Raw genomic sequence first — 24,196 nt, 5'->3', positions numbered from 1 at the left:
CAGTGGAGATGGAAGGAGCTGGAACAGTAGAGAAAAGGAATCTACCCAGAGACAGCTCACTTTTCTTGGTGATTATAGGAAATGCAGCACAGCAGGAATAAAAGTACCATCCTATAGTGTTTTTGAAACAGTACACCAAATAATGAAATGGATTTAGGACTTGCTGTGGACAGATCCTTGAGTACTGCTGGGGAAAAAAAATAGTATCATTGAAAGTCATTATGCTGGATGAGATTCTGGACAGACCTTCTGAAAACTTTTAGTGAGTTATATTTTTAAAATAAAGTATTTAAACACTTAATATGCCATGCCTGGCACAATAGGAAATGTGTTAGAAAGCTTGCAATGTAGGGCAGAAAGAACTATGCTGAACTTTGAAAATGTATGTAAAGAAAAGCTCTAGGGACTGGAGCAGTTCTCAATGGGAATGAACAGACTTGCAGGAGCCCTCAGTTAAAGAAAAAAACCCAGCACAATGGAAGAGTTTTCTAAGAGAGAAAAAAATAGCATAGAAATGAGGTATAAAGATGTTACTTAGAAATCAGTCCTGATACCATCAGTGAAACAAATGGCTTTGACTGCTAAAAGGTATAAATTAGAAGGCAGGTAGCTGGGGATGAGATAAAGGATGACCTACTTGAAGAGAAGAAAGAGAATAAAGCTTTTCCTTATCTGCCTGGTCTTAACTTTTTTAATTCTAATAGCAATTAGCAACCATCTTGAAAGCATGTCACTCTATTAGTGTTATTTCCAGTTTTGGAAAGAGGCTGCTGTGAGCATGTTCTGAATAATGCTGGAAACATTGGTTTTTAAAAAATTGGATTTCTGCATGGTGTGAATTCCCTGCTCTGGAGATAGGACAGAAGTAAGTTAACTGAAATGATGGAACACATCTAACTTTATCTCGGGGTCTAAATCAATGTGGGAAACAGAAATTAACCACAGGTTTCCTTTAAGTGAAGAACTGCTTGCACCAGCACTTCCTGAACATATATAAAACAGTCTGTGGGCATGTATGCATTTTATATTAATAATAAATCTATGTACAATCAGGCATTTTAACATCAATCTTAATCTAGCAAGACTTCTTTTTTATCAATTGAACAGCTATTTTAATTGACTTCTAAAAATGAAGCAAAGACTGCCGTTAAATCTGATGAGCATGATGCATAGTAATACACTGATTAGAATGCAGCTCTGCTCCCTCCTGACTTTTGCATAACTAGAGGAACATGGCATTGGATGCAGTCCAGGTTTTATAACTGAATGTCTACAAAATTGAAAATTGAATGCTTGGCTGGTCTTAATTTTTTTTTTCTTTTTTTTTTTTTTAATAACAACAACAAAAGTAACTCACTGGCCTCAGTTCAAAAGTCCTGCAGACACGGGCTTTGACAGCCATGTTCATTATTGCACTTAGCAAATGATCTCCCTTTATTTACCAGTCTTACAGCAAATTCTAAAGATGGGACCAAGTCCTCTGCCAGGGTGTATGAGTTTACTTTGGCCCAAATCAAAACACAGACAAGGAAAGAATGCAATTATCTCATCTGGCTTACATATCAGGCAGGGTGGAATTATGCATGGAATTAAATAAAAAGAAGTGCACATTTATCTGATACTTACGCCGCAAAATTTCTAGCTAAAAAAACTATTAGCAGTAGAGTCAACAAATGTGTAAAAAATATAGAATAAACATATCTTTTTATGTACTTAAAACATTACTGAAGTCATCTGAATTTTCTCCCTGTTTTCATTAGCTGGTATTCCAGCCTGACACTGCTTTCAGAAACCAGTTTTCCCTGGCTCATAGCAGAATACAAGTTCCAGCCACTCTCAGGGGGCTCCTTGCTATGGTTTATGTATCTTGAAAGCATCATCTCATGAAGCCACTGGGATTTGAAATCAGCTTGTCAATAGCAACACTGAGATGAGTCCTCCTACCCATTTATGATCCTGTCTTGCTTTGAGAAGGGTGTTAAACTTCACTTTAATAGAAGAAAGTAAACAAATGAGACATAAAATGTGCAATATAAGGGAAGTATTTTAACCTTATTTTAACTCCGTGTGTTTTCAATTACTGCTGCTTTCCACTTCACTGCTAATTCTGCCTCTGTTTGGTTCTCATTCTTACTTTTTGTATAGTCTCTGAAATTCAGATTGCAAGCAATTTGTTATCAAGACTCTTCTTCCTCCTAACTGCATCCTACAATGATAGTAATAGCAATAAGAACATTAAACATGTACATAGAACATAAATGAATAAGACATTTCCTGCTAGCTTTTCAGCCACCAAGAGGATTTTTTTTTCAGAAATTCTAAGAAGTTTGCTAAAAAATATATTATATTAAACTTAAACCATCAGTCTGTATGCAAGCAAATGTAGCTGAACTGAGCATCACATTTTACTTGGGCTCCTTAACTATCATTAGAGCATAAATTGGAATAGTTACAGCAGTCTTTGGGGGTATATAGGTATTTTACAGCTATTGTAAATGAACACTATTAAAGTTAGACATGTGTGTATATAAAGCTCCAGAAATGGTAGCTGAAGAAAGAACACCTGTTTCTTCTAGATTCTCAGATTATGTTGTATCTAAAAACAGAAAGAGGAACAAAAAAGAAATATTCATTCTAATCACATGTTGAATTATTAACCAGGGTTTATTAACCATTTACTCCGTGGCTGTGTCTCCAGGTCTCAGAGAGGAGCAAGCACTGAGCCATGCTCTGTGCTGACACCTGCACTGGCATTGTCTGTGCTCTAAGGAAGTTATTCATGGGAATAGAGTGATCAGATAAAATGTGGTAGATTAATGCAACAAGCACATTGAGCATTGATCTGAAAAAGACATGTCAATGAACAATATTTTATGGTTCTTTAAATTATATATCTGATTTAAATGGTGTTTAATAGAGACTTCCCAGGGACTGAATGATCTAAGGATGCCATCCTCTAAGGATGATGATAGCACTGGGTAAATGTATTTTGTTTTCATGAATCTGACTCATTTCTGAACTTGATTTCAAATTGAGTATTGGGCTGTGTTCCATCTGTCAGACACAGCGAGTTGCTGGTCCCAGATGTGGTGAGAGCAGCAACAAGGAATATGGCCAGTGCCAGGCACGGCTGCTGCTGGCTCTCAGCAGTCTGCAAGTGAGGTGGGTTTGTGAGGAAGCATGAGAACACTGGTGAGCAGGGGCTGCAGGAGCTGCCAGCACAGCTCTGCCCTTCGCAGCACCAGGATGTGACCTGGGCTGTCCCAGAGCACCAGCTGACCTGCCAGTGTTAACAGAGCTCAAGAGAGGATGTGAGATAGTAGATCTTTCTTAGTTTGTGGATTTTAACTACACATCTTTGGCTGGAATCAAGGATTTAATCCACAGCTGAGAAGAAAGAAGAAAAAAGCAGGAAAAGGTGAGAGCAGAGGTGAGGGTTTATCACATGGAAACATCCTGTAATGCCAAATATAATAACACTGAATGCAAGGAGCAATTTTTTTTGGTCCTTCTGTTTCTCATCTGAATCTTTTCTATTTTCTTGTCTTCAGTAAGGCCCAACTCACAATGTTAAACCATTGCTCAGTTTGATTAGGGCTGACACAGGCTTAGGATGCATTGTGTTCTTATCATGCTGTACCTCTGTGTTTAGACCCACAACAGAAACCTGCTCTCCATTGACTTCGACCACATGACCAGAACAGGAAAGATTTACGATGATCATCGGAAATTCACTCTTCGAATTATGTATGACCAGACAGGACGCCCCATTTTGTGGTCCCCCATCAGCAAGTACAATGAGGTCAATATCACTTATTCACACTCTGGATTAGTCACCTATATCCAAAGAGGAACCTGGACTGAGAAAATGGAGTATGATGCCAGTGGGAATATCGTCTCCAGAACATGGGCAGATGGTAAAATATGGAGTTACACATATCTAGAAAAGGTAAATTATTTTAAAAGTGGGGTTTGTGCCAAGACAAAAAAAAAAGGGATTATATTATATTCTATTCTATTATATTATATTATATTATATTATATTATATTATATTATATTATATTATATTATTATATTATATTATATTATATTATATTATATTATATTATATTATATATTATATATAGTATAATATAGTATAGTATAGTATAGTATAGGATATATTTTGAATTATGTTATAATGCTGCCTCTTGCAAGAGTAATTAAGACTTTTAAAACAGAAAATGCATAGAATTACATAACTAGATAAAAATGTCTCTGGATATGCTCAGACCTACATGTCATGTGCTCAAACCTGTCATAGTTTAGTTCTGAAGAAAGTTATAAGCACCTCAGGTTTGTTTAATTGGTAGGTCGAAACAACCTTCTGGTCTCAGCCCATGTTCAAGTGAACAAAGGACAGCCTAACTGCTGAAAATCATGTTGCTACTCTGGATAACAATCAGAAAGATTACAGTCCTGAAAGAAAACATTTTTCTCACCACAAATAGTTCTTTTAAGCCAAAATTAGGAACCCATGAGCACAAGCTTACCTATTCAGTGCTGTTATTTTAAACAAGGGATTGATCCTGTGAGGAGAAAGCTTATTGCAGTATTTATGGGGATATTTAGGGGGAAAATGTTGGTGTGAAATGAGTTATTTCTCTGCTTTTATGGTGACTTTGCATTTAAATTCCCTTAATATTGTAAGTTTCAAATATGCCTAGAGGCAATGGTCACAAAATGTGAAGATAGATATTGTACAAACCAAGTAGGCACCCCTTCATCTGTAGTAGCATTTTGTTTGGTCTTGTCTTTCAAAACTGGAAATCCAGTCTGTATTTTTAGAGCTCTCAGAACTCAGTGCAAACTCATATTCAAGGTTTTTTTTAAATAGTAGCATCTTGGCCTATCCAATACACCCTGAATTAGCAGAACACTTTCTCTGAACCTGTAAACCACAGGAAAATGCTATGGGGGGTGGGGGGCAGAAGAGGTAACATTGATAGGAGGAAATCCACACAGGAAATCCAGTGACTTTGAAGTTACTTGTATATTATAGAGTTGCAAACGTGTACCTTTAAGATAAACTGTGCTGTACTTACTTTGAATGTATTTAAGATCCTCAAAAAACTTAAACCTAACCCAGTGAAAAAAAAAAAAATTACCAAGACTGGAAAATGCATAGAAAAGTGATTCCTCCTTGTCTGCATGCAGTGTGGTTCTTGCATGTGTTAACAAGATTGGCAAACCCCAGGAGCTTCAGAAGTTTGTTTCAGATAAATTAGTCAGGGCTTTTTTTGTCTGTATGCTCTTTAGCAAATTACAAGTAAACAGGCATTTTCTACAGCTTTCAAATATTTGGGCAATGTGCCTTTTGGAGGAATCTCTAATTTTTTTCTTTGGACCTAATGGACTGTAGTTTTGGAAAGATGTATGCTTCTTATCTTTCCAAACCACTTTGTTTGTTCTTAGTTTATGATGAGCTTATAAAGTCATATAACTTAACACTGTTATTCTAGAACTCTGCACAAAAGCCAAATCATGATCTTGTAGAAGCAAGTGGCAAAAGTTCACTGGTTCAGGCAGCAGCTTGGGTAATACTGTAACTTGTTGTTAAAAATATGGAAAGTCATTCCCACCATGGACAATAATCTCCCAACTATTTAATGTACTTCTGTGACTGTTGTATCTTGTGCCAAAGAAAAGTTAATTCACTGTCAAAATTAGGCATTGAAGTATAACTTTGTGGCTCCATTAAAGTCAATAACTCATTGTGTTAATTATGTAATGATTGCTAAAGGTTTTCTGAAGCCTTGTAAGACCCAGTAATTCTTTTCATGAAAAAAAAAATTAATTATATAGGTTGCTTCCAATTCATAGTTATTTAAGTCTTCATTTTTATCACTAGATGAGTTAATTGTACATCTTCAAAAATCTCTGCCCCTTAAGAAATTAGCTCAAAAAAATAATATTTTAAAAATCACTACAATATTAGCATTGTAAATAATTCTTACTGATGAAATTCAGTTCCTTTTGTTTGGTCACTTTCCTCAATTAGTTTAAACTGTTATAAAATCTCCTGAATACTCCAAACTTGCTTTCAAAATCTGGCAGACAAAACAGATGAGTGTCTGTGTGTCTGCTGGACAGAAATGACATCTAGTGGTGATGCTCAGTATTTGTCTATTCCCAGCAGAGCTCCCAGTAATTGGCCACTGGCTGTTTGTCTTGATACACCACACAGCATCAATCATTATGTGGTTGACCAGGCTCTGGTTGCTTTAATAAGATGACAGATTTTTGGATGTTTTATGAGCTACCCTTTAAAATCCTTTAAAACAATTAGAACCCAATTTGTGCAGAGTTGAAAAATCTATTGTAATGTTATTAGTATGAATTGGGAATTAATTTTTTTTTTCTCTTTATGGTATCTCTCTAATAGGCTTGAGAGGATACTCAGTCTCCAGCCCTTGTACTGTATATCTTTTTATTATCCTGGACAATAGTGAAAAAGCCAAAGCACTTTTACAAAGTGCTGTAAAAATGGTACACAGAGGCACTAAAGTTATATTGGGGATGTTTCTGATATTGTTATTCATACTCTGTCAATGGCAGACAGCTTAAAAACAGGCACGGGAGCAGTATATAGAGAGAGGCGTCACAGCAGTGCTGGGAGAGAGTTCAGCCAGTGGTTTACTGCAGACTGGAGACTCTTGACTGACTCTTGAAACAAAATAAACACAGTGCATGTTGGAAATGGTTGGTGGAGCAGCAATAAAGTGCTCAGAAAGTGCTCGGTGTGAAGGTCTGTCGTCACCCGTTGGCAGAGGGTGAGCTGGAGTGCCATATGTTGGTGCTCTCTGGCTGCTGCACAGGTGACAGATGTCTTTTGCCAAGAGCAGGAAGAGACACATCTTGGGCAGGCAGGGGGCTGGGGGTGCAGAGAGGATGGCCAAGGCTGAGCCTGTCTCTGGCCCTTTGAATGGACAGTTGGTTTATTTGTCAGAGAAAAGCGCCTCAGGGCCAGTGCTACTTAACACCCTGCAGGGCTGATCTTAAGGTGATTTTTTCTCCAGAGAAGATTTTTGAGCTTAGAGGTGAAAAGATCCTATTTTTCTGATTTATTTCCCCCATGCTCTATGACAAAGGAGTCATGCTGTTCCATGTGCGACTTTGTTTTGTATGATGTCTCTGTCCTGCAGAAGCCTGACAAATTTGCTTACGTGCCTGGTAGGTTTGAGCTGTGTGCTAAGAGCTGGGCAGTGTTGATGCTCCAGCATGACTCAGACAAGGCAAGGAATGTGCAGTGCTCTGGTTCAGCTAAGCCACCTGCCAGAGCTGGGGGTAGGTGACAGAATTCCCCATACATTTTCATTCTGTGGTTCAGTATCTTTGTTTCAACAGTGACTGTTCACCAGCCGGCTTGTGCTGTGACACGGTGACTTTCCGTGGTGGGTGAGAAGGTGTACAGAACCCAAACTATAATTATCAATAGAAAAAGTCTGCTGTGCTTGCACATTCATCTGCCAGATAAGCAAACCAGATTTCATTGACCAGCCACAATTAACCAACACAGGGCAAATACCAAGTACCTGTATAGAAATTATATTCTTTGTAAACATTAAAAATAAGCAATAGAAGTAGTCACACCAAAGAATCTGCAGAGTATTTTCATCCATCTGTAGGCACAGAGCCATTAAGAACTCTGGGGCCATGTGTATTTAAAAGAAGATATACAGGAAAGGAGCTAGGTCTGTGCTGTAGATAAGTAGAATGCCAATAAAAGCTAAACACCTTGTACATGCACAAAATTTCCCCTTTCCAGCTCCTCTAGACACATCTGCTGGTGCAGATGTTCTGCCTGTGTGTGAGGAAGAGGTTCCCTCTGTTTTTGCTCCCTGAGAGGATGCCCTAAATATTGCAAAGCAACATAGCAAGTCAGCATGAGGCTGAAATGCTACTGAGAGCCACATCTGCCTTCCAGTTTGGAGGCCCTTACCTCTAGACTTATTATGGTTCTCCTGTTTTGTACCACCTTACTGGCCAGGAGCTGAAAGCTTCACTTGGAATTGTCCAAACCATAAGAGCAAACTACAAGAGTGACTGGTTGTTTCAGCATTTCCATAACCTCCAGGCGCTCACTAGCTGGATCCCCATGTGCTTGATCCACCCCTTACCGTGCCGTTGCTGTTTGGTTGCAGTCCGTGATGCTCCTGCTGCACAGCCAGCGGCGCTACATCTTCGAGTACGACCAGTCGGAGTCGCTGCAGTCGGTGACGATGCCCAGCATGGTGCGCCACGCCCTGCAGACCACGCTGTCCGTGGGCTACTACCGCAACATCTACACCCCGCCCGACAGCGGCGCCGCCTTCATCCAGGACCTCGGCAGGGACGGGCGGCTGCTGCAGACCTTGTACCCCGGCACGGGCCGCAGGGTCCTCTACAAGTACACCAAACAGTCGCGGCTCTCCGAGATCCTGTACGACACCACGCAAGTCACGTTCACCTACGAGGAATCTTCTGGGGTTATTAAAACAATACATTTAATGCACGATGGGTTCATCTGTACCATCAGATACAGGCAAACAGGTTTGTCTAACTGTGACTACTTTGCTAAAGTTTTTGGCTCCTTAAAATGTGACACTCATTCCTCATTCGCAACACCCTGATCTTGCACTTACCTGGCATGAAATTCCATTATTTTTATGTCTACAAGTTTTTATATTTTATGTTTCACTGGAAATATATGTGTTGTATAATTCTGTGTCTTGTCCATAGGTGAATATAGCTGTCCCACTTGAAATACAGTTTTCTTTTTATTGCTTGGTATGGAATAGCTCTTAGGATGTTTTGTTGGGTTTATTCCTCTATGTGGATATTTGCTAAATACTAAATCAAGTTGGTTTATTGTTTGTATTTCCAAGTTTCCCAGTTTACACTGTAATATAACATAAATTCAACAGGACTGCTTACATGAGGTAGGAAATCGCCATGTGAAATAAATTTAATTTAGAATTATCTTGTAAGTAAGTAGAAATCATAATTAGGAATAAAACAGCATTCATTTAAACAAATATTAATAAATAATAAATAATTTGTAGAGCAAGCATTAATAAAGGTTTGTGGGAGAATAATCTAACATGTTCATAGTTAATGGTATTTTGTGAGACTGCTAAGGAGTAGTAAGGCTAAAGGGCATACCTGAGGTCATACCCTGTCTGTCCTAGATCTGTAGGATAAGTAAACCAGGGGCATAACTTACTATTTTTCTTGTTTTTTCCTCTTTCCTGTATTTGTTTTGGACAGGTCCACTTATTGGCCGCCAAATCTTCAGGTTTAGTGAAGAAGGGCTTGTAAATGCCAGATTTGACTACAGCTATAACAACTTCCGTGTCACAAGCATGCAGGCCATGATCAACGAGACGCCCCTTCCCATAGATCTGTACCGTTACGTCGATGTTTCTGGCAGGACTGAACAATTTGGAAAATTCAGTGTCATTAATTACGATTTAAACCAAGTTATAACCACCACTGTGATGAAGCATACCAAAATCTTCAGTGCCAATGGTCAGGTGATTGAAGTACAGTATGAAATTCTCAAGTCTATTGCTTACTGGATGACCATCCAGTATGATAACATGGGTCGCATGGTGATCTGTGACATACGCGTGGGTGTAGATGCCAATATAACAAGGTATTTTTATGAATACGACGCTGATGGTCAGCTCCAGACTGTGTCTGTGAATGACAAAACCCAGTGGCGCTACAGCTATGACCTTAATGGCAACATCAACTTGCTCAGCCATGGGAACAGCGCGCGCCTCACTCCTCTGAGATACGACCTGAGAGATCGCATTACCAGGCTTGGGGAAATTCAATATAAAATGGACGAAGATGGTTTTCTCAGGCAAAGAGGCAATGAGATCTTTGAGTACAACTCTAATGGTTTGCTGAACAAAGCGTATAACAAAGTGTCTGGCTGGACTGTGCAATACTGTTATGATGGTCTTGGAAGACGAGTTGCAAGCAAATCAAGCCTAGGACAACACTTACAGTTCTTTTATGCTGATCTTTCCAACCCAATAAGAGTTACTCACTTGTACAATCACAGTAGCTCAGAAATAACATCCCTATATTATGATCTGCAAGGTCATCTCATTGCAATGGAATTAAGCAGTGGAGAAGAATATTATGTTGCTTGTGATAACACTGGGACACCTCTAGCTGTGTTTAGCAGTCGAGGCCAGGTCATAAAAGAAATTCTGTACACCCCTTATGGAGAGATCTACCAGGACACTAATCCAGATTTCGAGGTTATCATTGGTTTTCATGGAGGACTTTATGATTCTCTTACTAAACTAGTTCATCTGGGTCAGCGGGACTATGACGTCATTGCTGGTCGGTGGACGACACCAAATCACCGCATATGGAAGCACCTGAATGCTGTCCCACAGCCATTTAATCTCTACTCATTTGAAAATAATTACCCAGTTGGCAAAATCCAAGACGTTGCTAAGTATACAACAGGTAAAAGTAACATGTCCCCAATGAAAATAAAACTTCCTCTTGAATTGTGGTATGGATTCATCATTCTGGAAATCTTCCGCAAAGACAAAAAGTCTCTAATCTTAAATCTATTGAAGTAATTTCTTTAATAGATTATATCTTACTGAGCTTGATCTGTTTTCTCTAACGTTTATGGTAACCAAGAAAATAATTAATAGCTGCTTCTGTTGCTTTTCTCAGTGCTAAAATTAGGGGAAGAATGGAAGCAGCTTAATTTGAATTCTTTCTATTATAAACAGATAGAGGGAACACTATTGATTTGAGTATAGCTATGCTTTGTAACCAAATAATTTCTTTGCTACAATAAATGCTGTAGCTACTGCAGGAAACATAAATTGATGTGAAATCATTATTTCTGCATAGCTGGAATTTCTGCAGACTGCCCGCACTTTTTCTAGGATTTATGAGCCTTTTTGCCAGCATTCTTTTCTTGTTTTGTAGACATTGGAAGTTGGCTAGAGCTGTTTGGTTTCCAGTTGCACAACGTGCTGCCTGGTTTCCCAAAACCAGAGATAGAAGCTTTGGGGACAACATACGAACTTCTACAGCTTCAAACAAAAACCCAGGAGTGGGATCCTGGAAAGGTTAGCAAACATTCTATTCAGCTGCTATTAATACTGAATTAAGGAGTTTTAATAGAAAATATTGGATACCAGAAAAAAAATGTGACTATATCTTTCAATGTAATAGGCAAAGCAAATTGTTTAAGAATGCTAGAAACTTTAATGTTGTCAGTTATGTACTGGCATCAGAGTAGAGGAGAGGTTCAAGGAGAAGCTTTTAGCAACACAGTGAAGAAAATTTGCAGCTATTTATGGAGAAAATATCCAAACTTGAGGTGCAGGATACACTAAAGGGTGAAAGTGTTTGTTGTGGATATTGAAAAAAAAACACAGAAAATCTTGTGGAATTAAAAAACCAGAACAGCAGATTTTCATCTTTGTTAGCAAAGATGCCACAAGCACTGGAAAATCACTGAGGGTATAAACAGCTTTACAAGTCAGTAGCTCTGCATAATTATTGCAGGAAGCAGAAATGCTGCTATGGATCTGTAAAGGGTCTGTAAATCTTAGCCTTACTCCAGGGCTTGTTTTCAGTAACAAAGAGCCAGACACCAACTATCAGAGTCCAGCAATCAATGTGACTGCAACAGGACAAACTACCGATATTCTGAGCAGGCATTCACATTTTGCATATGAGCATCTGTTAACAAACATGATTTTGCAAAGATGCCTTTCCTCTATTGTAGTCAGGGAAGAGAAGCATAGAGCATTTGAGAGTTCACATTCATGTTCCCAGCATTTAAGAAGTTACCATTCACCAAGTGCAGAAGGCTGGAGGATCAGAGCTCATGCCAGATGTGAAACATGTCCATGGAAATTTATCACTGGGATGTTAATCTTTTCCAAGTCACAGAAAAGATATAGGTACAGTGTTCAAAGACAAAAAGGGGGTTGAAGTGAGGTTTCTTCTAGCCTCTGTGGGGAGCAAGATCTTCAGATGTGATGTACTTGCCTATTGTTCTAGTGTCTCAAGACCTTCACAACCTGCTTTCCTTAAAGAATGGGCTATAAAAGTCATTACCACAGTTCTACAGAAGATGTAATTAAACACACAGAGACTAAGTAGAGCTACATGAAAGGGCATAGCTTTGAATTCAGGTTTCCCTGAACTGCCAAGGGCTGAAAAACCAGCCATTAGAGTAACAGTTCAAGGGGGAAGAAAAATAAAAAGAACAAATATAAAAATAGTTAATTTATAATTTGGATAAATACATTTGCATTTGTTTCCTAGAAATGAAGGAGTCCAAGAGACAAAAAGCATTACCTTAAGGGACTAAAAAGCATGTGCATATGTCCAGGTTCTGTAGGTGTGCATGATACTTTCCAAACAAATTGAAGAATTGAATTCTAAGCAATTAAGAGATGAGTAGGGTGAGATACTATAATGAACTTCAAGGTACCTTTCCTGCAAACTTGACTGATGCTTTCTTTTCCAGACTATCCTTGGTATTCAATGTGAGCTACAAAAGCAACTCCGAAACTTTATATCCTTGGACCAACTTCCTATGACACCCAGGTATAGTGATGGCAAGTGTTCTGAAGGAGTGAAGCAACTGAGATTTGCAGCTGTTCCTTCAGTATTTGGAAAAGGCATCAAATTTGCTATAAAGGACGGTATAGTGACAGCTGACATTATCGGGGTGGCTAACGAGGACAGCCGGCGCATTGCTGCCATCCTCAACAACGCTCATTATCTGGAGAATCTGCATTTCACCATTGAGGGCCGGGACACCCATTACTTCATCAAGCTGGGCTCTTTGGAAGAAGATTTGGCCCTGATTGGCAGCACCGGAGGGCGCCGCATCCTGGAGAACGGCGTCAACGTGACGGTGTCGCAGATGACGTCGGTGATCAATGGCAGGACTAGACGCTTTGCCGACATCCAGCTCCAGCACGGCGCGCTCTGCTTCAACGTGCGCTACGGAACCACGGTGGAAGAGGAAAAGAACCATGTCCTGGAGATAGCCAGGCAGCGAGCTGTGGCTCAGGCCTGGACTAAGGAGCAGAGGCGGCTGCAGGAGGGGGAAGAAGGAATTCGGGCATGGACAGATGGAGAGAAACAGCAGCTTTTAAGCACTGGGCGGGTACAAGGCTACGATGGATATTTTGTTTTATCTGTGGAGCAGTATCTCGAACTTTCTGACAGTGCCAATAATATTCACTTCATGAGACAGAGTGAAATAGGCAGAAGGTAACAAAGAAAATCTCTGCCTTTGCGTTACCAAAGACTGCCTGTTTTTAAACGTAAAATGGTTTATTGTATTGGTTTTTCTAGATCAGAACTCTGTATATATAAATATAGAGGAAAAAACATATCCAACTGCCTTTAAATGTGACAGAAGATGGTATTTTAATATCGTTTGTTTAACTCTTTGAGAGATGACAGTGACAATTTTTAGTTCTTGTGTGGCAGTATTCAAAAATTTCAGAAGCAGAGTCCTGCGAGCCGAGCGGCGCGACCTGCGTGCGAGGTGCCAGGGTGACACCGCACAGCCCTGCAGGGTAGGGGCGAGTGCCACGTGCTCTGCCTTCTCCTAAAGAAACACAAGCTTTTTATTGTTGATTTATAATTCACCAGTTATTTAAATGGTTACAGAGCCTGATTCTGCAACCCTTATTTACTGGGTGTCTTTTATCCCAGTGAGATCTCCCATAAGTTCAAGGGATTGCATACAGAAACCACACTGTGTATGGAAACTTCCCAGCTGCTCACCAACCCCACACATGTTCCTCACAGTTAAAAGCTAAGGGATTTTCTAACCTGGGAAATCTGGCTTGGGTTGGATTCAGTACGTACAAGGATGTTCTTGTGGCCTTTGCTCGGCCACGGCCACCCCTCAGCCACTCCATGCTGAACATCACATTGTGTCCACTCGTGCATGTCAGGCCTCTCTCCTAGGGTTTTCCTCAGCACTGGGATATAAAAGGCTCTGGCAGCACACACAAAGCTGCCAGTCTGTTTGGTGGCACCGTGCAGGCCAGGCTTCAGACAGAGATAGGGTGGCTAAAGCAGGCTCAGTGGGCACTGTAGTCTTCAGGAGGCTCTCCAGTGGCATGTGTGCTCCAGGCTGGGCTTTAACCCAGTGCTTTGGGGATGCCCCAGCTGGGAGCCCTCACGGAGCAGTGTCAGGCCATGCATCATCAGCCCTGTCCATAGTCACTGGGCCAGGACTTGTCTTCACACACATGATTTGGAAGGTGCAGTGTTGTTGGGTTTAGACATCACATTCTTTTCATCTCAGATTAATAATCCTGTTGTAGTACTCATTTTTTCAAGTCTGAAGAAGATTGGTGGGTTGGGAGTTGATGAACCTAAGTGTGGATAGTAAATATGTTGATAAACATAGAACATTTCGGGGATGACTCTTCACTTTTCAGCTCAATATCTAGAGCACATAGAAAAGCATTATATTGCATGAACAGAAATTTTTATTTCCCAAGGTAACATGCATTACTGGCACAGTTACTTCATAGCAGAGTAGGTGACCCTTCCTCCAGTTTGTCATTTCTAAAAGACCTGATTTTCAGGAGGTGGGCCGAGCACACAGGGAGGGGGGGACGGGCAAGCAGCTTTACAGAGGGATCTAGAAGTCTTGTTATAGAGCCTGTGTATCTGTAACAGTGAAGTTATTGCACATTTCTTTCAGAACAAATGTAGTAAATATATTGAAATAGTTTCTGCTTATATTTGCAGAAGCCAACAAAGTACATGATTTCTTTCTTTTTTTCCCCCCAGTTTTCTTTATTCATTTGTTATTGGGCAAGTGGAGCAGACTGTACCAAAGTTGGAGATGAGCCTGAAATGGCACCTGAGGTTTGAGCCCCTCCCTGGAGTTTGAGCTCAGGTCTCAGCCTCAGCCCATTACTGTCTCTTCCCAGATTCCTTTTGCTCCCCTGGGAGCCAGCACAGCTTTGGGGGTGCAGGAACAGGCTGAGTGGGAGCCTGGCCCCTGCAATCCTCCTCTGTCCCCAGCCAGGGGGACCTCTGGACCAAAATCTGTACATACACATTGTGATCAGGCTCATCATTAACTAATGTACAGAAAAGAGAGCTGGCCACATCCAGATTTGACAGCTCAGATTTCTGTAATTTTCCATAAAATCACAGAGAATTTGAATACCTCCACACCAGCCTAAAAATGGACCTTCAAATCCTTGAGCCTCTAATACACTTTTAATCAAGGGAAGAATAATTTATGAATTGTATATAGAGAGTGCATTCATAAATGTGATGATGTATTTTATCACGGATCCAAGATGTCAATATTAGAGTCTATTTTACTTATATTTTAAGCAATTATACTTTTTTGCAATTCACTAATGAGGATCATTTTCAAACTGCTTTAAATATCCATTATAAACAAATATTTGGAGCTATTAGAGTTACCTTGAACAGTGCATTTCTAGTATGTAATACATATTTAGTTAGCTTGTGCCTTTAGTTTCTTAAAGTTATATTTGTATTATATGCAGGAAATGCACTTTGTATAACTTACAGCTGTGTTTTTTAATACTGCCTTGATTACTGTTGTTCTCATGTTATGCCAAAAGGTCAAAGAGTTAAATGTGTTAAAAGTTTGTCTTTGAAAGTAGATTTGGCATTTTCCCATTTTCTGGGTGCAGTCTAAGGTACATTTCGAACAATTATTTCTTATGAGAATACGATTTCATTACAACTCACATGACATTACATGGCCCAGTTACAAAAGCAAAAAAAATGCCTTCATCATAACAGTTCCTTAAATTTAGGAAACAAAATATAAATGTTGTGTTGAGATGACAGTGCTCAAGAAATAAGTTATTGCTGAGAGAGCAAGCATGGGAGATTGAAGTCATATCACAGCTCCACATGGGCCAGCAGCAGTGATTTGTAAGAACTACATGAACAAATAGCTTTGGACCGTCTTGTTCATCAACAACCTCAGATGGAGGCAGGGAATATTTCAGTCTCCATTTTTTTTCCCTGAGTAGTTAGAGCAATTTCTCAGTGGGTTTGGGGTTTTTTTTACATAGTTCTCCTTTTTTTTTTAATTTTATATTTTGCACTATAACCTAGAGACCCAATTGAGAAAAAAGAAAAACAATAGCATGGAAATTTTTACTGTTATTTAGATCAGATAATTTGATGCTAGTATTCTGCACTACAAACAAGGCTCTAAAAGAGGGAAAAATAAAATAAAGTAATTAAAATAAAGTATAAAGTAAAAATAAATAAAATCCACTATTGCACACTATCCTGTAGCAAAGTACCTACCATGAGAAATACAGGCTATATTTTTTACGACCGACGAACAAATAGTGTGTACAAGTAACATTTCCTTTGCTTTCATATTTATTTAGTAAATCTAGAACATTTCAAAGTTATAAATATATATATATAGATATCTATGTAGAACATAGCCAAATAAATATATACGAACTGGTCAATGTGCAAGTGGGTATACACACCTTGGCTCTTTGGTTTGAGCTCTCTTGCATCCCTCAGCAGGGCACTGGGCAGAGATGGCTTTGTGCTCTGGGGTGCCACCCTGCACCCCCTGCCCACGGAGCCCCCGGCAGTGCCCAGGCTGGGCGGGGGCAGCAGCTCCTCCCAGGTGAGCGACGGATGCTGTTGGAAGCCAAGGTGCTGTTCCAAAAGGGGAAGTGGTTAAGGCAGAGGAGCTCGAGGTTCAGCTGAGCCGAAGGAGACAGGCAGTGCCTGGGGGTGGCCGTGTGTCCGGGGTGCGGCTGATCCGAGCGGTGACACACGGGTGACACCGGCTCAGGCTGCACCAGCAGCCCATGGGGTTTTCCCATCAAACGCTAGCTGTTATTCAAACCTCTCCTTGATACAAAACATTACCAGGCTGAAAGCACCCTGATTGCCAGAGCAATCACTTCCAGGCAGAAACTGGGAATGGTGGAGTTGGACTCTCTGTGGATTTGTCTGGGCATTTGTCACCTGCCATTATTTGTCTAAGGAAACGTGTTTGACAATTTCCAGTTTTTCCTTAGATCTCGTGGTGGACTTTAGCCTTTTAATAAATGTTAGTATATCAGATTGTGTCCTTGACAGTATTTTACTTGTATGAACCATGATAAAACATTAAAATCTTCATACTCTTCTGGCAGAAGTGTCAATAAACAAGAAAGAGAAGCATAGCATACAATATATGTCAAAGTAATGTTCCTTTTTAGCTTTCTCATCAACAGTAAAAAATGTTTACAATGTATGCCAAGATCTTCACTTTCTGTCTAACACCAGTTAGAGGTTCTGATCTTACAGAAATTGTGTTATAATGGCCTCAGCCTCGTTGCTAGGAAACAATAGATCCCAATTTTTTTATTCCTGCTCTAACTCCTGTGCTGAATAGTGACTGGATACTGTACAGGTTTATGTTATATGGCTGCAGTTAAATGGTCTGATGCATTTTGCTCTGGGTTTCAGACCAGAAGCATGCATTTTCTACAAGAACATCCCAGCAACACACTGTAAATATTGAAAGTTAATATATTATGTGTCGATATTTGAAAAAGAAAGTACTTTGACTATTTCATTTTTAAAAAATAAAGGTGCAAACTTATGGCATGTGATGTTGTCTTTGTTTACATCAGTTTACATCAGTATTTGAGATATTCTAGTCATGTCGGTAAAAGGTGCTTCCACAGAGCTAAACGAGGACTTCAGCCAATATTGACTGACTCAAAAGTTGGGGGCAGGATATTGCTTAGCAAGATTTAATTTTAATTCCAATTCACCAAAGTTCATGCTTATAACTCTGCATGTTTCACTGCAGGTGAAATCCCAGCCAGTTTCTGTGTAAAGATGATTATATTTCTTCAAAGCAAATGTGAGAGTGAAAAAATATTCTGTTAAATGCCTTTGCACTCATGATAACAGTGTGGGTGAAGTCAATGTTGCTGGCAGTGTGAGTAGCAAAGTTTAAGTGTTCTTTAGCAAAGTGCATGTTCTTTAGAGCTGCCTCAAATAGATGATGATGAATGATTCTGTTATGAAAAGTATGTGCCCAGGAAAATAAAAGCCCAGTACATGCAGCAGAGAGAAGGAGCAAATGAATGGAGGGGCACAAGGAATGCATAAGGCTAAAGGAAAGGTTACATGGTGAAAAACCATGGAACAGCTGGGCTGGGTAAGAACCAAGCAGGAGGGCTGAGGCTGTGCTGGGTGGATGAGGAGGAAGCGATGCCAAAGGGGTGGGTGCTCCAGTAGAAAAGGGAAGAAAACCAGCCTGGGATATTGTACTGATTGAGTGCTGCAGGAGGGCTGTCACAGCCATAGGCAGGGACAGGGGAGGGCTTAGTGGAGGCAAAGCCAGAGCTGTGGGAGCCTCAGTTGCTGCAGAGGAGCAGCATTGGGGAGAGGGCCAGAGCAGGGGCAACATATTGAGCTACAAAGCCACTTGCAGATCTGGGGCTGTGGCAGCGAGGGGACAGGGGTGGGAGGGCTGGAGGGGAACAGGGCAGCAGCAAGGGGCTGTGCCCAGTGGGGCTGCAGCCTGAAGGAGATGGTGGGAGGGAAGCAGCAGGCAGTACTGACATCATGTGGAAAGTCATACTGGCAAAATGAATGCAGCTGCTGCTCTCTAAAAGGATCTGTAGCTCTTCACACCTAGGTCATTGTAGGAAATCAATATAATTTCCAAATTACTGTTTCCATAACCAAGCATCTACTTCTTGTCTCACAGGCACCACCAGCTTCTCTCTGTCTCCACCTTGTTTAAGCCTGCAGTAATTCCAGACCCTTGGGTACCCAAAAGAAACAATACAAGCCTCTGTCTTAATAATTTACACCAGAAACTGAAACTACATTCTCAGCTTTAAACAGAAATGGCATCTTCTGGCCTATTTTATGTATTTTTTAGAAGAACAATGCACTTCTGGAGTCAACCACAGTCAAACCAGTTATCCTCGGCTCGCTGCACTGCAAAGTGGGTGAGCAGCTGCTGCTTGTGTGCTGCAGGTTTTCCACATGCAGCCTCAGCCTCAAGTCAATATAGGACAGTTCAATAGGAAACAGCCCCTGGGCAAAGTTCTTTCCACTGCATGCATCCCTACCACTGTGCAATCATCTGCTAGGGATGATTTCCAGGCACACCTGTTCCTGCTCCCAGGAGAGGCCAGGTGAATGAGGGATTTAGAGCTAGCATTTGGAAAGCAGAAGAGCTCCCTGGGAAGGCTGGGGCTGCACACACACACTGCCAGCACCCAGCAGCTCAGCAGGCTTTGGGGAAGCGTGGTTTGCAAAGCTGGAGAGGAACTGCCAGGGACCAGATGCCACTGGCTCACAGCAGGCTGGGAAACCTTTAAGGCAGGGAGGAGAAGGGAAAGCTTCAATGGGCACAAGTGACAGCAAACCAGCCACTGCATTTGCTGGGTTATGTAATGACAAAAAAAAACAGCCTTTAAATATTTTACTAAACAGAAAAACATGCTGGATCTGCCACTGTATGGCACTGTATTAAGGTAAGACTAATTTCAACCAACAAGCACACATACAAAAAAGGCACAGAGCAACACGTGTACGTGCAGTGTAAAATATGATAGGACAGTTCACCGTAGATGAAATTTGGCCTTCAATTAGACAGAAACTGAGTAATGAACTGAAAATGCCTCAACCACAACTTTGCAACATTGTTGCCCACTAGTCCCTGTTAAGACGGGGCTGTTCATTTATTGCACTTACTCCTATTTACAAGAAACTTGAGCTTCACAGAGTATCTGCTATTGCATGCACTGTCTCACACACGGGGTAAAAAGGTAAACCCTTCAGCTTTATCAAATGTTACTTGGAGCATCCACCATGCTGAATCATGGACTTCCAGCCCACATAGTTCTGTCATTGTTCACATCCAACTTGCCTTTAGTGAGGTGAAAACAAGGCAGATGTGGGGCCTCCTTCTGTGCCACCAAGCTGCAGGTGGCAGTGGCTGGTGAAATTCAGTCAGTTTTGTTCTCCCTGAGTCTGCAGCCTGGCATTTCTGGAAAAAGCCTCTTTCTCTCTTAGGAAATACTTTCAGCCTTCCAAGATCTGCAGAGACAAGTATAGGCATAAAACACAACCAGAGCAACCCAAAGGTGCCTATACAATGTTTAAGGAATGTTTTTCTGTAATTACATATATTTTTGTAGTCCAGTTTTAATCACTGTTAGTCTTCTGCTTTGGATGGGAGCACATGAGACTCACATTCTTTTGGTAGTCAGAACCATTTATGTTTGTTGAAGCATGACTGCTAGTGGCACAAACCAGCCATCGGGACCAGATGCATCCCCCTTGCACACGAACGAGGCTGGGCCCTAGCTGGGGTCCCTCCCAAAGCCCACAGGAATTCACACAAGCCTACCTGGCAAAAAGCCACATAGAGGCAGTCTGGACTGTGGACAGCAGTGCAACACAACCCTATCTCCTCAAACAAGAGGACCATAGGACACCCAAAAAAAAAGTGTTCAAAAGTGTTTCCTACTGTCTGCCAGTCCATTAGCACTGTGCCATCACACATGTTCCAGCCCAAGTGCAAAAGGCATGTCCTCTGAGTTCTCCAGCAGCCTCATGCTAACCCTGCACAGCTAATGAGTCCTCTAGATTCAAAACTCTCCTCCAAGAGCCCAGCAGCAGTATGGAAACACACAGAGAGGAAAAGAAAAGCTGTCATGCAAAAATAATTTATTTTTTAACTTGTATGCAAGGATGGCTTGTTTAAAGTACAGGGAACACCTAAAAGCAAAGAACAAGGCTTTCCACTTCATCAGATGTTCTTTTTTACTCTGTGCATTACCTATGCTCTTGGTCATTGGTGAAAACTACAGATTTTGTTAGAGGGCAGGACAACCGCTTTGATGGGAAATCAGTTAGTGGGGATCCTCATGGTTTCATGTCTGGAATATCTTTAGGAACTCTATGAATGACAAACACACAGCCCATCCAAGGCAAGGACACTTTAATGTAAACAATTCTCCTATGGGGATTTGCCCAATTCTGCATAAATACCAAGCAGAACAAAGCAAAGCAGGATCCAAAGTTAAGCAATGTAAAATTAATAACTAATTATTAATTAAGAACTGATCTTGAAGGGAAAAATATTTTTACTTGACAGTACAAAGGGGAAAAATAGACATAAAGGATTTAGCACTTCATGCTTTTTTATCCTCTCTTGGGAAAAACCAAAACAAAACCAAAAAATACCCCAGCCTAAGTTCAAAGTACTCTAAAATCTAACCTTCTACATCTTGAGCAATAAATTCTATGAAATACACATTTCTGCAAATGTTACAAGAAAAACTCACAGAGTTGTATTTACTATCATATAAATCATTCTGTTTTAAAGCATAGATTAGAGGAGATGCTGGAAGATGTGGTTATGTCACACTTCAGGAGACATCCTCATGATGGCTGCAGGTGGAAGTCATAGCCTTCATTCCTCCCTAAGAGAAATAATCACAAATATTTGAATAGATGAACACTGTAAGAAAATGGACAGTCCAGAAGGCTCATACTTCCATAAGCAAGGGTGGTGGTGAGGGAAGGCAGCTATTGCTCCCATAGCACTCAGGAATACATATTCAAAATCCATTTTCTTATCACATTGACAGGCCCTGTCTGTAATGAGTGCCTGAGCGACAGCATTTCAAATTACACGATAGCAAGGTTAAGAGCACGTTTTTGGCAAGGTCACTCTGCTGGCTAGTTCAGGTCAAATGTACAAGTCTAAGACCTCTATGCCTGCCACTGTGGAGTGCTCTGCTCAACTGCAGACAAGGTTTCCTCCCCCCACCAGTACCTGGGGAGTAGCTGGCTTTCATGTGGTTGACAACTGGGTTCTGCAGGGGTGTCACAATGCCTTGGTTGGGTTTCTGGAAGGCCGAAATGAGGTTGTGCACTTTCCGAAAGAGCCTCCGGTGGACCCCAGGCGCAGTCTGCAAAGCCAGAGGGGGAGAGGTGAGAAGGGGGGCTGGGTACTCTGTGCTGGCACACAGGCCTTGTCCTCAGAAATGCACACAGCTCCCAGGGAAGGAGACAGCCATGGATGTGAATCCCCTGGTGTGCCTGTTCCAGGGAGTCAGTGAGCCACACTGCTCTCTGCTTTCCCCAGGGCACCCCAGCCTTCCTACACTGAGCAGTTCCCAGCAGCATGGCAATAGAAAGGTGAAGAGGGACAACTTCTTAATCACTACAAGAGAAACCCACGCTAATTACCCACATTCACCTGCCACACTAATTAGGCAGAATTAAAGTGACCCTTTTCTATTTCTGACCCTGACTTATTGCAGACAGTGATTTAACCTCCTTACCAATAACTTTCTAGCCTGTATCAGTAAGATAGTTCCATCCTAGGAACACCAGTGAGAAAATCTAGAGAGCAACCTATGCTTACTACAGAGAGGGAGTCTTCACACCACTAAATTCCAGCAAGGACACAGCCTCTTTGCAAACCTTCTTGGAGCATTCAGTCCTGGCTTATGTGTTCATTCAGTATTCCTGTCTACTTCTTGTACAGACAGCAGCCAAATGTTACCTATATATTCAAAGTGAATTTATTCTATCTCTCTAAATTAGCAATTTTTCAAACAGTATTAAATGAAACTCTGTTTTTAATCAAAAATACAATGTTTTTGTTAAATCCTTCAGAGTGTTCTCATAATAACTCCTCTTCACCAAAGTCAAGGGAGGATAAGCATGGGTCCTGCCAACATAGTCCCACTCAAGGAACACTGCTCTCACCCAGCAGCTGTGAGGTAAATACAGCCTCCCTGAAACCAGCTGGAATCTTCACACTGGCTGGGATTGCACCAGCACTGTTTTAAATTCCCTACCTTGAAAGATGGGTGTGACCTGAGCTTGCTCAGAGACTAACCAGCCACAGGGAAGGAAGCAGAAGCAGGAAAGGACCAGCTGCCTCTGGAGTCTGTTTTGGCCTTGGAGGCACACTCTGTGGGGATCAGTTGGACCTAGGCTGCTGTGTCTAACAGCAGTCTTACAACATTTACTTAATGGTTTCTGTTCCTTATGGGTTGGTATCAAGGATCTGAAACTAGGACCTTCTCCAGCAGAGAATGTACAGAGAAGCCTGGGCCTTCAGCATACCTATGGTATGAAATTCAGGTAAGGTTTGCCTAAAATACAGCCAGGGAAAGCCCAAAAGCCACACACAGGGCAGCAGCACAGGCCAGACATTATAGCACGTCTATATAGCACCAGAAAAACCTCACTGCAGATGCTGATGTCATCTGGGGTAAAAAGAGGCTACAGCCTCAGTCATGGAATTACCCTGCACAGGTGGAGGCCCCTGGCATCCTGGCATTCTTCCACAGATGCCAGTGCTTACTCTGGCATATTATTACACTGTCACCCTCACCCTGTCCTGAAAATCTTCCGTCTTGGGCACTACAAATCCTAAACCTTACATCAACATCCTGATGTCTTATAGGAAGAAATACTGGGCACTATTCCTAAGAGTCACATGGATAATTACCTACTCCACAGTAATGTCAGTCACTTCCACCCCCTAATCTGTTCAGGGTAACCCCAAGAATCAGTTTTGTGTTCCAGAATCACTTCCAATACAGTAACGGCCAAGGAACTATGCCTGTCTAGAAATTATACAATATTTGACATAAATGTTTATTAACATAAAAACAGAAAGCTAATTATTAATTAATATACAGAGTACATCCAAAGGGAAAAAATCATAAAATATACAGAGATTAACATCCCAATTTCATCAACCTAAATGTTGTCTGTATTACAAGTAATGTTTTTCTGCACCCAGATTACCAATTTATTATCAGATGGGTGAAAATATATTTTGTATCAAGTTTTGGCTATATTTTGCACTAATGATTAATTAATCTGGATTAATGAATTAAAACACCATATATTGAAAATTATTTCTTTAGTATTCTGACATTGATGGTACATAGGATAGAAGGAAACAGATTGTGCTTGTCAAATTATAAAACCACAATATTTTTGCCATTTTAAATGATGCAAAATGATACACTATTGCATTATGCAACAGCTGAAATGAAACAGGGAATTAATTTATGAGTTCTAGACTGTCAGACGTGGCACCAAGACATCTTACTGATG

General features: G+C 40.9%; 2 protein-coding genes across 29 annotated transcripts in view; one reads left to right on the top strand and one right to left on the bottom strand.

The window, feature by feature from the left end:
• Window positions 1–17,680, top strand: part of TENM1 (teneurin transmembrane protein 1) — a 793,032-nt gene extending 775,352 nt beyond the window's left edge. For all 26 annotated transcript variants that reach the window (XM_085571039.1, XM_077786535.2, XM_085571036.1 and 23 more), the window contains 5 exons: window positions 3,653–3,949; window positions 8,185–8,572; window positions 9,290–10,510; window positions 10,991–11,133; window positions 12,549–17,680. In XM_085571039.1, coding sequence (XP_085427165.1) covers window positions 3,653–3,949; window positions 8,185–8,572; window positions 9,290–10,510; window positions 10,991–11,133; window positions 12,549–13,307 — 2,808 coding nt within the window. In that variant the 3' untranslated portion in view covers window positions 13,308–17,680. The remainder of the gene's footprint in view (window positions 1–3,652; window positions 3,950–8,184; window positions 8,573–9,289; window positions 10,511–10,990; window positions 11,134–12,548) is intronic.
• Window positions 17,681–20,756: 3,076 nt separating this feature from the next.
• The window catches only part of SH2D1A (SH2 domain containing 1A), a 29,074-nt gene continuing 25,634 nt past the window's right edge, over window positions 20,757–24,196 (bottom strand). The window contains exons 3-4 of one of the 3 annotated variants that reach the window (XM_021548426.4): window positions 21,888–22,023; window positions 20,757–21,531 (exon numbers count right to left, since the gene is read on the bottom strand). In XM_021548426.4, the coding sequence (XP_021404101.1) occupies window positions 21,491–21,531; window positions 21,888–22,023 (177 nt within the window). In that variant the 3' untranslated portion in view covers window positions 20,757–21,490. The other 2 variants (XM_085571051.1, XM_085571050.1) reach the window with 2 other exon arrangements.

This window comes from Lonchura striata, chromosome 4A (assembly GCF_050655825.1).
Source record: "Lonchura striata isolate lonStrDom1 chromosome 4A, ASM5065582v1, whole genome shotgun sequence".
Lineage (NCBI taxonomy): Eukaryota > Metazoa > Chordata > Aves > Passeriformes > Estrildidae > Lonchura > Lonchura striata.
This window is presented reverse-complemented; position numbering and strand designations above follow the sequence as displayed.